Source organism: Colossoma macropomum, unplaced genomic scaffold, assembly GCF_904425465.1.
Source record: "Colossoma macropomum unplaced genomic scaffold, Colossoma_macropomum, whole genome shotgun sequence".
NCBI lineage: Eukaryota > Metazoa > Chordata > Actinopteri > Characiformes > Serrasalmidae > Colossoma > Colossoma macropomum.
Window position 1 is genome coordinate 8296837 of NW_023494806.1, and position 17073 is coordinate 8313909.

The 17073-nt window shown below is 38.7% G+C and overlaps 2 protein-coding genes across 3 annotated transcripts in view; one reads left to right on the forward strand and one right to left on the reverse strand.

The window, feature by feature from the left end:
* The window catches only part of ksr2 (kinase suppressor of ras 2), a 164920-nt gene extending 163407 nt beyond the window's left edge, over positions 1–1513 (reverse strand). For both annotated transcript variants that reach the window (XM_036598989.1, XM_036598988.1), the window contains exon 1: positions 980–1513. In XM_036598989.1, coding sequence (XP_036454882.1) covers positions 980–1186 — 207 coding nt within the window. In that variant the 5' untranslated portion in view covers positions 1187–1513. The remainder of the gene's footprint in view (positions 1–979) is intronic.
* Positions 1514–7211: 5698 nt separating this feature from the next.
* On the forward strand, positions 7212–17061 carry rfc5 (replication factor C (activator 1) 5). Its single transcript, XM_036598813.1, has 11 exons — positions 7212–7324; positions 9707–9771; positions 10267–10403; positions 11489–11568; positions 11719–11792; positions 12089–12248; positions 13123–13204; positions 13355–13484; positions 13602–13679; positions 16433–16487; positions 16723–17061. Exons 1-11 carry the CDS (start codon positions 7278–7280, stop codon positions 16817–16819), a joined length of 1005 nt encoding a protein of 334 aa, XP_036454706.1. The 5' UTR covers positions 7212–7277; the 3' UTR covers positions 16820–17061.
* The last annotated feature ends 12 nt before the right edge of the window (positions 17062–17073 follow it).

Below are 17073 nucleotides of genomic sequence, written 5' to 3' on the forward strand. Positions count from 1 at the left end.
ATATGGGCTCTTTAAGGCACTGTCATCAACCTTGTCAAAATCAGATATTTTTTTGTTTTTTTAGATTTAATATTGAAAAATGCTAATAAAAAATGCCAAAAAAGGTTTCATTCTTCAAAGTAAGGGCTAAATTATGGGCATCCCAATTATGGAATCACCCATTTCATATTTAACATGAGAGAAGATTCATATTGAGATGGCAGAGCACTGAGCTAGCACCTTCAACCAGCCAGGAGAGCCCATAAACACTGCAGCAGGCTCAGTGCAAAACGATGTGAAGAGGCCCACAGTGTCTTCCCAGCTCCTCTCCTGGTTGAGTTTGTGCAAAGGCCCTGTGGCCTGTGCTAACAGGCTAGGTACGTGTAGCTCGCGCTGTGCCTCAAATCACGCCTGGTGGTCTTGAAAGCCAACAAACGGCCTCGAATAGAGGACATTTTTTGGACGAAGGTGGAAGCCCCCACGGCGCAGGCTTCAAACATGCCCGCCCCCGGACCCAGGACTGCCCCAGCAGGGACCGGGCAAAGGCGACAGGACGAGCGAGCCATCGTCCACTTATCTGGCACCTTAATATCATTACATAACGCAATTTGGAAAAATCCAGTGTTATAAAACAGTCCATAACGCACACACACACACACACACACAAAAAAAAAAGATGACACGATGTCAACAAACAAAAGGCCCTTCCATGTTAGACGCGAACTAGCCCCTCTTTTGCCCCCCCCTCTTTACTTTACCCACACCACCACCATCACCACCACCACCACCTGCAGAATGCGCAAGCTCTAGCCTCACTGCAGCTCCCTCGCTTTCATGAGCCCACTCTCTCTCTCTCTCTCTCTCTCTCTCTCTGCACCTCCACACCAAAGAAATAAAGAAATAAAAAGAAAGAAATGCATCGACATAACCTGCTGCCCCAGCCTAATGCACCGGAGGGGCTGGCAGTGGGGGTCGGGGGGCGGGCGGGGGGGCTGCTTACCTCCAGCGTCCGGATCTCTTTCTGTGTCAAGTCGTTGGATGTGGCACATTTGGTCCTCAGACCCTCCAGACTGGAGATGCTGATGTCGATCATGTTCTGCACCAGCTCGCACTGCTGCAGGGCTTTTTGCAAACTCAGATGATGCTGCTGCTGTTGCTGCTGCTGCTGCTGCTGCTCCTCGCTTTTGGTCATCGTCTCCTCGTCCATAATTTGCGAGCAGTGGTGTGGTTGTGTTGTTGTTTTTGTTGGTGGTGGTGGTGTTGGTGCTGATGGTGGTCGTGGTTTGACGTCTAGGCTACTTTCCTCTCTCAGGCTGACCAGAAAAAGACTGAAATAAAGCCGCGTAAACGCAGAGCAGGCGAGGAGGCTCAGATCACTCAGTCTAAGCGTCTAAGCAGCTCCATTTGACCGAGTTTGAACCGAGCGAGGCTCCACTAGCCTACGTGCGTAAGGCGATGATGCCACTGCCGTCCAGCCGTGTTGCATTGCATCCCGACGGCGCTCTGCATCAGGGCCGGATCGCTGTGGCTTCGCAGTCTACCATGATGCACAGATGCACAGATGCTGAGGCTAGAAAAAAAAAAAAAACACACACATGAAATCACAGGCTCGCTGCGGATCCTGCCAGGTCCATTGCAACGCAGCCCCGAGGATGAGAGAGGCGGCGGGTCCGCTTCTTTTCTAAAGGTGATGGGTGCAGGTCCTCCCCTTGTGGGCCATCGGCAGCGTCCCGGTTCTCCCCCACCACACCGACATGTTCATGCTGGCCCCCCCACCCCCAAAGCCTCCGTCACTCGGATCCAGCAGCAGCAGCGGCAGCAGCGAGCGGCTCGCCGAGGCTCCAACTCTCGCGAGAACAGGCGGACGCAGTGAGGGCTCGCTGAGGCAGCGATTCGGTTTAGCGAACCGATTCTTCTGAACGGTTCGATTTGATGAATCGAACGTCAGATTCAGCGACCTGTTGATTCACAGGCCGTCCTCATGGTCCACAGGCAAGGCAAGGCTATTTATACAGCACATTACATATACACAAAGGCGATTCAGTGTGCTTTAGATAGATAAAGGCAAAGGAAAAATAAAGACAAAGTGATTCAGAGTGAAAAACAATAAAATATTGAACGTGCAAAATACTTACAGTATTCATTATTTAAGAAATGGAAATAAAACAAAGGACTTTTTAAAGTATAAGCTAATAATTTATTTAAATTAGCTTATTATGGGTACAGTGCACTAAGAATGGAGTGTATTTTGAGGTCCACTTAATATTTGTGTGGGTTTATGTACCAAAAAATGTCTCTTTATCTCTCTTTATTCCTTAAATTCAAACAGGCTCTTTTTGTTACTGTGCCTTTAAGACTGATATATGTAAATAAGCTCTGTTCTGATTGGGTGCCTCCTGTTGTCCTTGGTTCAAAAAGCAGTCCAGGCTGAAACATTCCTTATAACTTCAGCAGGTATGTATGGGCAGAGCTAAAGTGTAATAAGCTGAATAGGCCAATACGTAAATAGATTGTCTGTGACAATGTGACATCACAAAACAGTGATCATAATCATAACTGTTTATAAAAAATCATAACTATTTATAAAAAAAAACAAAGTTAAAGGTGAAAAATACTTAGTATTAATATATATAAAAAAGGGAATTAAAACGAAGGTGAAGTGGTATTAAAATTAGCTTATTGGGGTGAAGTATAAGAATAGAGTGCAAGTTTTAGAGCTCGTAGGCAGATATAGGTTATGATCTACATACACAACGATTCAGTGCATCCATATTTTTTCTGTTTTTTTTTTTCAAAACCACATTCACTTGTGTGTTTACAGTGTTACCAGTAAATCAGAGTGGTTTGATGTAAGAAACTTACCAAGAATTGTTCACAGTGGTAGTGATAGGAACCAGACGTCTATATGAGTTTAATGCCTCTCACAGAAAGTTATTATAAGAAATGGTTACAAATACGCCTAAAATATTGTTTTACAATAAGGTTTTGGCCTAAAACATATTTTTTATTTACATTCATGGTGAAGAGGTACATGCAAGGTGTTGTAAGGCAAAATATTCCCCAAAACTTTTTTTTTCACATTTTCCATTGTTTTGCCATCATTGATAAAAACTCAGAAGACACGTGTTGGTTGACTGGTGGTTTTAGATTTAGGATATTTGGATTGTAGAGTGAACTCTGGTTCTTATTACCACCACTGTAAAGAAATCCAAGTTTCTCTACAACTAATCATTTCACATTAAAACCACTCTGAATGACTTTCTTTACATCTCAACCATTGAATTATTATTGAATTATTATTGCATTATTTGAAAAGTCAGTGTAATTTCATTTTAAGTGTGCAACAATTTCAGTACAGTATAGTTTAGAGGTCAGTTGCATGATTTTATAAGATCACTATTTTGCACTTGGCAAACCAAACTTTAATCGGCAAACTAATTCATGAAGGAGATAATTCAACTCTGGAGAATAAATATATTGTTACCACATAAAATAATGAAAGTCAAAGCAAATTTTGACCTCAGTATAAAAAATCATATCGAACCTGAAATGATTACAGAGATAAGACGAGTCAAGGCAATATTCTCATCTCATCTGGTTCTCATTTCTTCCTTATTCAAGGGAGGATGTTCATTTTAGAGAGCGAGTCTGATGTCTGCTACTCCTGCTCTCAGAAAGATCATCGTGCTGTTGAAAGCATGCAAGCAAATTAATGTAGTTCTTAATATGTTACAATATAGTGTTTAACCTTATGATTTTATGATGTTAAGCTGCAGAATATTATAATTTGCATTTTGTTTGAGGTCTTTTACCAAAAACACAGACGCTCTAAAAGAGTTTGAATCAGTTGAACTTGTGAACTGAGTCAATTGATTTATCAAAATGAGGCAGTCTGATTCATTAACAGCCTGTTTCTGCCAAGCGACATAATTAAAAAATCCTTTTTATAGTTAATGATTACTTGTTTTAATTTACCTTGTACCAAATAGTTTCAGGTTTTGAACATTGCATTTAGAGAGTGATTACATAAGCCTGAAGACTGAAGATTGCTTTGAAAGGTACAATGTTGTATGTATAAATGATTACATCAGAGAGACGTTTAAAGCCCTGTAAAGCCCTACTGAAGTAGGCTTACCTGTCCCCTTAACACACCAAGACTTGCAATGAATTGTGCATTTTACAGCACAATCATGTTATGTAACACTGTCTTCCAGACACACATACAAAAAGATTGGAGAGGAATGGTTTTGAAATTGCAGTTTGAAGTGTGTTGTAATCTTCACATTGTGTTTTAATTGGAACATTCAGCATTTCATAACAAAATAACTTGAATCATTTTTATAATAGTGTATAAAATGGTAATGCTTGAAAAATATAAGGGGAAATACAAAACGGAACTACACACACACACACACACACACACACACACACACACACACACATTTATATATATATATTCCTTTGACTTACATTGAAAGTAAAGCAGGTTCTCCTGTAAAGTTACCATTTTAAAGATACAAGGTTTTCTTCCGACAACAGCGATATATATATATATATATATATATATATATATATATATATATATACATATATATATATATATCGCTGTTGTCGGAAGAAAACCTTGTATCTTTAAAAAGTCATAACATCAAAAATTGAGATACAAGGTTTCTTCTGACAGCAGTGATATATATATATATATATATATATATATATATATATATATATATATATATATATATATCGCTGTTGTGTGTGTGTGTGTGTGTGTGTGTGTTTGTGTGTTTATACATATGTATGTATATCTGTGTACATTAATTACTTTCTTTTGCTTTCAAATAATTTCATTCTGCAAATTAAAGTGGTGAAATGGAGGTTCATGGTGGTCCACAAGCTGGGAACAGGCTTGCTCCCTGTATACAGGTCAATTAAGATATGACCCTGGTGAAGGTTGGCAGAAGAACATGCCAGTTCAGCACTATGGAGAGCTCCCTGCAACCAGGCCCTGAGAGAACACACCTGAAGAGCACACCTGGCACGGCTCTACCTGCCCAGCAGGAGTTACGGCTGAAGCTGCAGTTGTCAGTGAGCCATGAACACACATAGCTCCAGCAGGCAGACTGCTGCCCACTGAATGTCCTCTCATGTTCAGTTGGAGAATGCTTGGAGAACAGCCTCCTGGCCTGGCCATACATAATTCAGCACTGATTCACAAAAAAACACCCATAAAAAACAGGTATATGTTTAATTTTATTCAACAAAGTCAACATTGTAAATATTTGTGTGATTTCACTTATTTTTTTCTTTTTCCTTATTAATTTTTAACTCTATACTGACTTGAATATAATACTAATTAAGCAGGAGAATAGCATGTAGTACCTGGGCTATTATGTGGTACATAGGGAATAGCATGTAGTATGCAGTATGTCATTTGCAGTATGTAGTGTGTATTATGTATGCAGTATGCAGTATGCGGTATGTATGTACTACTCTGCATATAGTGTATTATGTATGTAGTATGCAGTATGCAATATAAATTGTGTACTTTGCAGCATATAGTGCATATTATATATGCAGTATCTAATTTGTAATTGGTAGTACTTAGGTAGGTGGTTTTCAGAATGTAGTATGCAGTATGTAGTGTGTACTACACAGTATAAAGTGTTTACTATGTATGCAGTATGTAGTATGCAGTATGCAAATTGTAGTATGTTATGTGCATTACATATGTTTTGTGTTATGCAGTATGTAGTGTATATAATGTATGCAGTATGTAGTGTGCACTATGCAGTATATAGTGTGCATAATGTATGCACTATGTAGTATGCAATGTGCATTATATAGTGTGTATAATATACACACTATATAATGTATAATACACACTATGTAGAATGCAATGTGTAGTGTGCATTGTGTAGTGCGTAGAGAAGGGAACTCGACTCACACTGCGTGTTAACCGACTCACAAATCAACTTCAACTCGCACCTTAAATGACTCGTGACTTAACTCAGACTCACCCTTAAAAGACTCATGACTTGACTTGGACTCACCCTTAAATGACTTGTGACTTGACTTGAACTCATCCTTAAACAACTTGCAACTCAACTCGGACTGGCTCTTAAGTAACTCGCAACTCAACTCGGACTCACCCTCAAATGACTTGCGACTTGGACTTGCTCTTAAATGACTTGCGACTCAGACTCGCTCTCAAATGACTGGTGACTTGACTTGGACTCATCTTTAAATGACTCGTGACTTGACTTGGACTCGTCCTTAAATGACTTGTGACTTGACTCGGACTCATCCTCATGAAATTTTAGCCTGAAAAAAATCACAAATTAAACTGATTTAATTGCGAAGAACAAAACTAAAACATAAGTGCATAAACCCTTTCATTTACAAATCTGAACTCTTGTCTACAATCTCTTGTCTACACACTGACATACTAGGTGTTATATATAAACATATCTTGTGCCTTATTTTTCAAATAATTTTATTTTGCAAAATGAAAATGGAATAATACTTCTAACTGTAGGTACAATGTTGAGAAGTGGAGGTTCATGCAGGTTCACAAGCTGGGACCTTGTTCCTTGTATACAGACCAGTAAGAATATGACCCCAGTAAGGGTTGGCAGTTTTACATCGTTCCTGTGAGCACTGTATTTACTGCATGAGTCTGACAGTTTGTCTATTATTAAAGGCTTGTTATTTGAATCTGTGTGTTAAATAGGTTTTAAGTTTGTACAATGCAATGCCTACAGCTAATAATAATCATGATAATCATCATAATAATGAGGCTAAACTAAAATTCTCCACTAAGCACTCAAACCTTATCTTGCACTCTCATCCTAAATAATGCTTTTTAAAAATATATTTTTCTGTTCTCAAAGAGAGTATGTTTATTTTGCGTTACTGCAACCAAATTAAAGAGCAGATATAAGTTGAGTGATGTATTTTATCCAGTTAGGAGCACCACGTTGCATGTGCTTACAGGCCTGTTTATATTTCAAATCAAATATTTGATTCACAAGAGCATAACAAAAAGAGGATTTTTTTCAATCTGCAGAGAGATTTTATGTTGTGATTTTATGAGGTTAAATTGTGATAACTATATTATTCACATTTTATTAACATTTGTCAACCAATAACAATGAGTAGGGGCTGAAGAAGTTCAATCCAGTTTAATCTTTAACTTGTGAATCACTTTTTAAAGATTCGACTCAAATGAGCCGATTCATTTACGAGTCGGACAACAAAAGCGCGCCAAGAGCGAAGTGGGATACGACACAGACCAAAACATGGCATCTACGAGCAAGACAGCCGTTCAGACCAGGAATTTGCCATGGTAAGGAGTAACTACGATAAGCAGAGTGTCATTCGAGCATATTATAGCTGAGATAATGCGAGTCCAGCTGCTTTATAAGGAGAACAGAGTAATAATCTGGCTGCAGTGCAGCCTTTTACATGGGGAGCTGTCGCGTTAGCACGCCGGCTAACTGATCTGTGTTTGTTGTGCGATGGCTTTGGAGCCTAAAGGCAATAAACTGAAGTTACTACTCTGGAGCTGTGGATAAGGAGAGTAGAGGCTCTGTTACAGACAGAAAAACTGGTTTATTAACGTTAGGTTTTTGGACTTTAGGTGCTCAAGGCGGTAGCTAACTCCAGCTAGTAACTCTACTGTTATAAACAGTAACGCTACAGTAACTGAAGTCTGTTGTTGTGATGTAACGTTACAGGAGCTTATTATCAGTGTACATCTCACTTAGATTCATGACTGGCTAACGCAAATCTCGTATTTAGTGTACAAACTGAATGTTTTTAATAAAATAGTAGCCAGCTAGGTTAGCTAACCTGGATGCCAGATTGTAGCTTAATCCACGGTATATCAGTCGAGCATGTTAGCAGCTGCGCCGATGTTCCTGTGTATGTGTGCACTTTGTATCATCCTGCTTGTTGTTTATCAGCAAACTGGCTAATAAACAACATGAAACGAGACACAGAGTCCCCACACACTGTGTACATAGCTGTGTTTTCTGTCTAAACACTATTCACTGTTGCTCTGTGGCGCAGCTGTAAGGAGACAAGTGTTCAGGCCTAGTAGAGGTGCAGCAAAACAGGAATGCAGCTAAAGCTATTAAATCCATATCATGGACAACTACGGAGCCCCGCTGGTGACATCCTGTATAAATAAAAATAATGCGTGGCCACGCCTTATTAACGCGTGGGAACGAGATCCTAATGCGTGGCCACGACTTAGTAAGGCGTGGGAATGAGATGATTAAGTCGTGGCCATGACTTAGTAAGGCGTGGGAATGAGATCACTGCTTACTAAGTCGTGGCCACGCATTAGGATCTCGTTCCCATGCTTTACTAAGTCGTGGCCACGACTTAATCATCTCATTCCCACGCCTCCCATCATATTAACGCGTGGGAACGAGATCCTAATGCGTGGCCACGACTTAGTAAGCCGTGATCTCATTCCTACACCTTACTAAGTCGTGGCCAGTTAGCAAGGTGTGGGAATGGGATGATTAAGTTGTGGCCACGACTTAGTAAGGCGTGGGAACGAGTTCACAGCTTACTAAGTTGTGGCCACGCATTAGGATCTCATTCCCACGCCTTACTAAGTCGTGGCCATGCATTATTTTTATTTATACAGGATGTCACCAGCGGGGCTCCGTGGGAAAACCGCATTTTTCTTGTTTTTTTAAATAAATGATCTTGATGTACCATGGAAATGCTATAAAAGTTTTAAAGTGTACTTTCCAGTACATGTAGGAATTAAGCTCCAGTCTTAGCCTTTTTCGAGTTAATTATTTTTGTGATGTCTCAAAAAATCAAATTTACATAAATCCACCTCTTCAGCCTACAGCGTTTTAGCTCCACCTACTCACGTTGAGATTATAAGGAGTGTTTTAGTCCAGTCTGCTTTTTGAATGAGACACAATACAGACATGCAGACATTATTACATATGTTAGTCTTAAAGGCACAGTACATAAAAAGGGGGGGCTCAGGGTAAAAATAAGGCAAGAATATTGAAGGATATGGGTCTTTTAATTAAATACATATGTGAAGTTTGGGGTTATACCCTTACCTTAGCTACTTGAGGAAGCTTTAGAACTGCTTGTGCACCTCACAATTATAGAAACCCGCTGTCTCAGAGGAATTCATGCTTGAGGAACCAAAGTAAAGTTAGTCAAGTAAGTACAGCTGCAACATACATTATTAAAAAGATGCACATAAGACATAAAAAAAAGTTTTAAAAATTAAAGTAGATATGAGAGCCTAACTTTTCAAGAAAGTCCAATGAATGTAGGAATAAGAAATGCACATGAAACCTTGTTCAGTGCCTGTTTTGGAAGTACGTTGCTCCTCTCAATCAGGCTCATTTCCACAAGCGGTGCATTCTTCTCCAAAAAAGATCTCCATAGCTGTAGGTTAGTGCGCATGTAAGCAGGGTAAGAGAATGGAGCTACGCAGTTTCATCAACTTCACAACCGACTGCAAAAGCAATTTCATGTGAAGCCTGATATGTTTTCAGCTAAACTTTGCACTGTGTGAGTGATTTTGATGGATCCTCATGTTTGATATTGTAGTTTTAGGCAAACTTGCAGAGGTAGTTATACATTCGTGGGAGGTGATGTGACAAAACAATGATTTTAGAAATAAATGTGAATTGTATTTTTGTTTGTTTATTTATTTATTTATATTTCTTTATCATTATAGGGTTGAAAAGTACAGGCCACAAACCCTGGATGATTTAATCTCTCATCAAGACATTCTAAGCACAAGTAAGTAATGAATGAGAATACACAGAGTGATCTGTCAGATGATTAAAAGACACTAATGTCAGTAAAATGTGATGACAGTTTTTTGATTTATTTGCATATTGCTGTTATGGGAAGAAAACCTCATATCTCCAAAATGCTAACTTTACAGGAGAAGGAAAAAACCTACTTTACTTTTAATGTAAGTCAGTGGAACCAGACGTCTTCCCAAGTCATTTTGGGCCATTTCTGTTGGTCCATTCTTCACACAATGCAAAGAACAGGCATTTTCAACTGTGTCAAAAACTGAAAAACAACAAAAGTGGAGATGCAAGGTTTTCTTCCGATAGCAACGATGTGTTGTGAAGCCCAGGAACTTTAGGCAGATAACTGAAGGAAAAGCAGTGGGTACAGTGTGTGTACAGTAGCCACTTTTTTGTTCTACAACTGTATCTGCAGCCTTAAAAACATTGATTTAGACAGCAGTTTTCACAAGCGTCTCTGAATCCTCCTCCTCAGTTCAGAAGTTCATCAGCGAAGACAGACTGCCTCATCTGCTGTTTTATGGGCCGCCAGGAACAGGAAAGACCTCCACCATCTTAGCATGTGCTAAACAACTCTACAAGGATAAAGAGTTCAACTCCATGGTTCTGGAGGTACTGCAGACCTACGTCTTTGATGATGGGTTGTTGGAATTCAGTGGTTTGCAGCTTTATCTGATTGTAGCATACAGACAGTGTTTTCTCTGTATTTAAAAATAGACCAAAAACCCACTGAAGCACCTTCCCATTGGCTAAAGCACCTACCCATTAATTTCCACTATGAAATCTGTAAGGTTATATGATATAATTGGCTTATATTTACCCTGAGATCCTCTTATAGCGTTTGTGTGGGTTTATGTAACCCAAAAAATTCACTTTATGTGGCCTTTTCCATATAATTCCCTGTAAAACCTATTTTCTGTTATTGTACTCTTAAGTCTGATAGATGTAAATGATTGTGCCTGGGCTTAAACACTGCTTATAACTTAAGTGTGAATGGCCAGGGCTAAACTGCTGTAGGCTGAATAGGTGGATATTTGTAAAGGTGTTGTTGTTTTTTGTGACATTACAAACGATGAATTCAGAATGGGCTGTTTTTCAGTTTTTAACCTAACTTGAAAACACCCGTGGTCCTATATATTATAAGTAAATTTCATGATGAATGGACCAAAAGAAACAACCCAAAATTACTTGGAAAAAAGTAAATGGTTCCATTGGCTTATTTTAAAAGTAAAGTATGTTTCCTTCTCCTGTAAAGTTACCATTTTGGAGATACAAGTTTTTTTTTTTCAACAGCAGCGATATAGACTGGGGAGTGAATGTTACATTTTTTAAATGTATCAGTGTTCGCAAACTACATCAAGCATTTTAGTTAAGAAGTAAGAAAACAGGTGAAGATGTATAAAAAAAAATTGTAGTAATCATACGATGCAGATGCAGCACAAAAAATGCCTTCTTTGTTCTGTTCCTTTTAAAAAGAGTCAATCCAGAATTGTATTTCCATGTAATGGTGGTGTTTAGTCACAAGTGTATCTAAAAACAGCATCCTTTGTGTTTATGGTGCTTGATTAATGTGTTTTTTTGACATTCCTGTAAAAGAGTTTAGTTCGCAGAATTGGTCATGTTTCCTCAGTGAGTATAAATGACTTGAGGCAGATTAAAAGGATTTATTTATTGTGTTTGCTTGTTTGTTTATAAAGCTCAATGCTTCAGATGATCGTGGCATAGATGTGGTTCGAGGCCCCATCCTCAGCTTTGCCAGCACCAGGACTATTTTCAAGTAAGAGCAGCATCCAGTGTCCAGTTTATGTCTAATGCCATATAGGACTTTAGGAATAGACTCGCTGGATTCGTTTTGTTGCTGTTTCTAATGTGCTTTTTGTGTTTGTTGTTGTTGTTGTTGTTGTTGTTGTTGTTGTTATTTATGTAGGAAGGGTTTTAAATTGGTGATTCTGGACGAGGCGGATGCGATGACCCAGGATGCTCAGAACGCTTTAAGGAGAGGTAGCAAACCATCTGCCCCTCTACCAGCTTACCTGCTGGGTTCCCAAATGGCTCTTTGGGCAAAATGTAGCCGCTTGGTTTGTCACTAGCAAAAGTGACTGCTCTTTAAAGAGTACAAAAAGAAATAGGATTTATTAATGCAAATTAAAAATTAAATGTAATAAAATAGGTACATGCTGTTTACGAAATAACTGAGATGTAACCGAAGTGCTTTTAGTTTTTGTAGAATATTTTTTAGCACCTTTTCTTTTGTATTATTGTCTACCCTAAAGAGTTTTCTTTCTCTCTGCTGTCAGTGATTGAGAAGTTCACAGAGAACACTCGCTTCTGCCTGATCTGTAACTACCTGTCTAAGATCATCCCAGCACTTCAGTCTCGATGCACGCGGTTTCGTTTCGGCCCTCTCTCCCAGAACCAAATGATCCCCAGGCTAGAGCATGTTATCCAGCAGGAGAGGTGAGTGGCTCTCAATACCATGTTCAGTGCACTTTCATGCAGAATTTTGCATTGGAGTTAAGTTAAGCCTGACCGGGTTTAGACTAGGGCTGTTGATTTATTATATTCGTTATTGAGCAATCTACTGACTATTTTGATGATAGATCAAGTAATCAGAGTTAAACATAAACATAAAAATGGGTGCACTGAATAACAACAATGCATGTATATCCTTTCAGATATCCCAAAATCCTTGGGAAAAACTGGGAAGCAATAATCAAAAATTATCAATCAAAAAACAAAAATATATTAAAGTTTGTGAAACCATAACTACATATTTGTGATTATTTAAAGCTATATTATGTAAAGTTGTATTAAAATTGAAAGAAGTATCATTACTGCTAAAGTATTGTAAGACAGAGGGAACAAGTCTGATCCCACAGGAGTTTTTCTGATCACGTCATACATCTTTACGTATTAATGTCACGCAGACAATCGAAAAGAAGGTTCGGCTTGATGTTTGGGTCTCAAATGCAAATCCGTATTATACTGATGAAGAAATGATGACAGTAGTAGATCATTCACTCACATCCTCAGGAGAGACATCCTCTTTGAAATACTCTTTCAACGCACTCGCAGTCATCACACTGATCTGCTGAGGGAAGCGGTCTGAAGCACAAGTTTTCCTGTGATCAGTGCAGACTGCTCCTGTCTGAGGATAAAATTCTCAGACACACTGGTTTCGCTGTACCATATGTTCCCTGCTCTACTTCAAGGCTGGACGGGCCAGTAACCAAGCCAAACTAAAGAATGGAGGAAACAATGAACAGTCAACATGGACTCATGAAAATATAAGCGAATTTTGTCTGCCTGTCTTTCCGTTTGTTTCATTTAGCATCGACATCACTCCAGATGGCATGAAAGCTATTGTGACCCTGTCATCAGGAGACATGAGGCGATCATTAAACATTTTACAGGTGTGTGTCTGGGGGAACTTTGAAAAGCATTCATGTGGTAATCAGTTGAAAATATTGTTTGATGTTTTACTAATGCATATATGCCATTACAAAGAGAAGTATTCAAAGCAAATTACCGAATGATAAATATTTTCACTGTTGTCTGTGTAGAGTACTCATATGGCCTATGGGAAAGTGACTGAGGACACTGTTTACACGTGCACAGGACATCCCTTACGGTCAGATATCGCCAACATACTGGACTGGGCTTTGAACAAAGACTTCACAACGGCATACAACCGTATCCTTATTGCCTTTTAACTTTTCACTGAGTGTTTTGTTAATAAAAAACAGACATACAAAAATAAAATAATGCCTGGGGGAAAAAAAAGGTTCTTCCTTAAATAAATTTAATCAGAAATCCTGCAGCTGAAAACTCTGAAAGGTCTAGCACTGCATGACATTTTGACAGAGGTGCATCTACTCATACACAGAGGTAAGGTGCCATCAAGGTAATTCCTTTTTTTGGGGGCATTAGAGGTTGTAAAGAAATCTGTTATGCACTATGCAAATAATCACCTTACAGTTCATATGAAGTCAATCGACGCTCGTATTAGGTTGTATATCGCTGCTGTCGGAACGAAACCTCGTATCTCCAAAAAAGTGACTTTACACAACGAGGAAAAAACTTTCTCAATGTTTAATGGAAGTAAATGGAGGAATTTTTTTTCCCAAGTATTTCTGCACCATTTCTGTTGGACCGTTCATCATGAAATTTTGACACAACATAAGGGGCAGTTGCCTTTTCCAAATTATGCCAAAAAAATGAAAACAAAAATGGAGATATAAGGTTTTGTCCCAGGAGCAGCAATATAATGGTTTGTACACAGTCATGCTGTCCTTGGGGTGATACCCTCAAGGGTATGTCTTCATTATGTTTAGTTAGGGGAAATGGTTGTACCAAATTCTGTTGGAGTTGTTTTTTTAAGCTGGATTGATTCCATACACCCTGTCTTGGCCCTCAGACATTTTTGTTAATTTTTTTGAGTATTTTTCATCATTTTTATGTTTGTTCATTTTATATTAATTAAACATCAAGATAATAAAGGGTACAAAAATGCACCTCTCCCTTGAGGAAGTGAATGTACACTGTTAGAAATAAAGGTTCTGTGCAAGTACATTTTTCATTCATCAAGGTATAAACAATGTAAATGTTCCCTCAAAGGTACAACAGCGGTTTTAAGGTCTAATTGTGCTCCTTAAATATGTTTTTCCAGGTGAAAAGTACATATTTGTACCTCTTCTTAACCAAATGTTTTAAAACGGAGCAATAAAATAAAAAGCCTGGAGACGAGACGGGGTGTGTGGAGTCAGTGCAACTTAAGAAAATATAATCCCAATGGATTATGGTACAATTATGTTCCCTGACTAAAGGTACTGAGATGTACCCTTGAGGGTGCCACCCCAGTGACATAGCTTTTATTTCCGAGAGTGTAGTTTATTTTTAAAGCACCTTTAAGGACCTTTTGAGGGCACATTTACATTGTATTTTGGGGACAAAAAAAATCTACCTATGCAGTTTCTTTTGTTTTTGACAGTTTATGTAAATAATTTTAAATACAGTAAATTGCTTGTCTGTGCCAATACAGTACATAATTCAGTACAGGCCTGGGCCCAGTACTCTCAGTTGCTCACTCACACACACATCACAAACCATTCGTATAGCAGCTCAGTAGCCTGTTTTCTCAGCCTGGTTTCCCTGGAGATTCCCCTGCGGTTGCCACAGAAACAAGTTCCCAGTGGCCTAGTGTAGCATGCTTCACTACTGCTGTGCTAAAGCTTTAAAGGGGCACTCCACCCTATTTTTAAAATGTAACAATTGCTTCCTAAAGCAGCGCCACAGTGATCTCCAGAGTGAGATTTTCTGGTTTTGGAAAACCCCCTTCTGGTGTATCTTAAGGGTGAGGGGGCAGCTACAGTTTTTGAAAAACTCCAGGTGCTTTAGGGTGGATTTTTTTGGAAGCTGTTTATTTTTTTTTACTAGCTGGCAAATACAGTAGGAAGCCAGACGGCTTATGTTACTGTTAGGAATATCACATCTGTATTTATTAGCCTCTACAGCAGCGGAACATCTGTGGATTTCTTTATCACCGTCAGGGGAATTCCTAATGGTTGTATGACATTAAATGTATTTGCATAATACATGTTGGGTTTTTTAGTGAGAGAACAAGCAATTGATTGACCAGCACTCAAAGAATACAAAAATCCTGAATTCTTTCAAGGCTAAAGGATGCAGTGATGCACTATAGAATATTACATAGCATGACATAACATTGATAGCTATAGGCCAGAATGCCCCTTTTAAGAAGAAACTGAAATATTGAAAATGATCCATGTGTTGTTGATCCATCAGGCTGTTTTATTTTATAATTTAAATAAAAGTGCGACATGCAGAAATGTGTAAAATATACAGATTTCAGATTTAAGTCAGTTTGCATTACAGACACATTGAGAGGGGTGGTGGACAAACGAAAAATCCCTGAGACTAATTCAAACCCTTCCAGTTTTTCCTGATTGAATATTGATGTTAACTCGAGATCTGTCACCTTAAAGAGGAATTCCTACAGGTTTTTAAAGCTTCTGCATAATTCAGTGGTTGAGATGTAAACTAAGTGATTCAGAGTGTTTTGATGTGAGAGTTCATTGTAGAGAAACTTACTGGCTCATTTCTTTACAGTAGTGGTGATAGGAACTAGGGGTCACAATGTATACAATGCAAATATAGCCATTTCATTTACTATCCAAAACTACCTGTGAACCTACATGTGAATTTTTATATATAGTGTTGATGAGGAGGAAAATAGTGGTAAATCTGAAAAATTTTGTTTGGGGACTGTTTGGTCTTATAATGCCTTGCGTGTACCTATCTAGCTTATCTGTATTTAAAATGAATACATTTTAGACCTAAACTTTCTCAAATCAGAAAACATCAGGGTATTTAGGGTGTGTTCATAACCATTCCTTATAAGCTTGCATGAGGGAGCTTTTTGAGGCATTTAATTCTTCAGCGTCTTGTTCCTGTCACCACCACTGTGAACAAGTTTCACATCAAAATACCTGGAATAACTTTGTTTACAACGACTGAACTATGCATACATTTTGTAAAAGCGGTGGAATTCCCCTTTAAGACCATTTTTGACATGCATGTAATTAGTGCTATGTTAACTTTCTTCTTCTTCTTTATTCCAGTGGACTTTCCTCCTTCCATTCGAATGGGCTTGCTTACCAAGCTTGCTGACATTGAGTGAGTAGATTTATTTGTGTTGTTCTGTTAGTGTCTTAGTGGAGTAGTGGGTTAAGGCCAAAGATGTGAATGAATATCAGATTAACAGTCCCCTGCCTTCCTTTCAAATATGTGTTTAAATAACAAAACCATAAATCAGTACTAAGAAAAAAAACTGTGCCTGTACATGAAACAAAAGTGTAGTGCAGTAATGTGCAATAATTGAAAGCCTTCTTTTTCTCTCTCTCTCTCTCAGGTATCGGCTTGCGTCTGGGACCAACGAGAAGATTCAGTTGAGCTCAATGGTGGCGGCTTTCCAAGCAGTTAGAGATATAGTGGTCAGTGATGGCTAGTCCAGTTGACAGCACACCAAACCTCCCATGCCTTATTTTTGCTAATGACACTAGAGGTCATTAGTGAGTTGCTCTTCTGATGGGTTCAGGACAGATTACAGCAGTTTGGAATTCCAAAAAAGAATCCCATTTTCAAGTGATCAAGTTTGGATTAAAGAAAAGTATTCAACATCTTGCAGTTTTATAGCAGCAGGATAATATGTAAAATTTGTCCATAAATAAATATTTCTTGTGCTTCATAACTTATGTCTTTT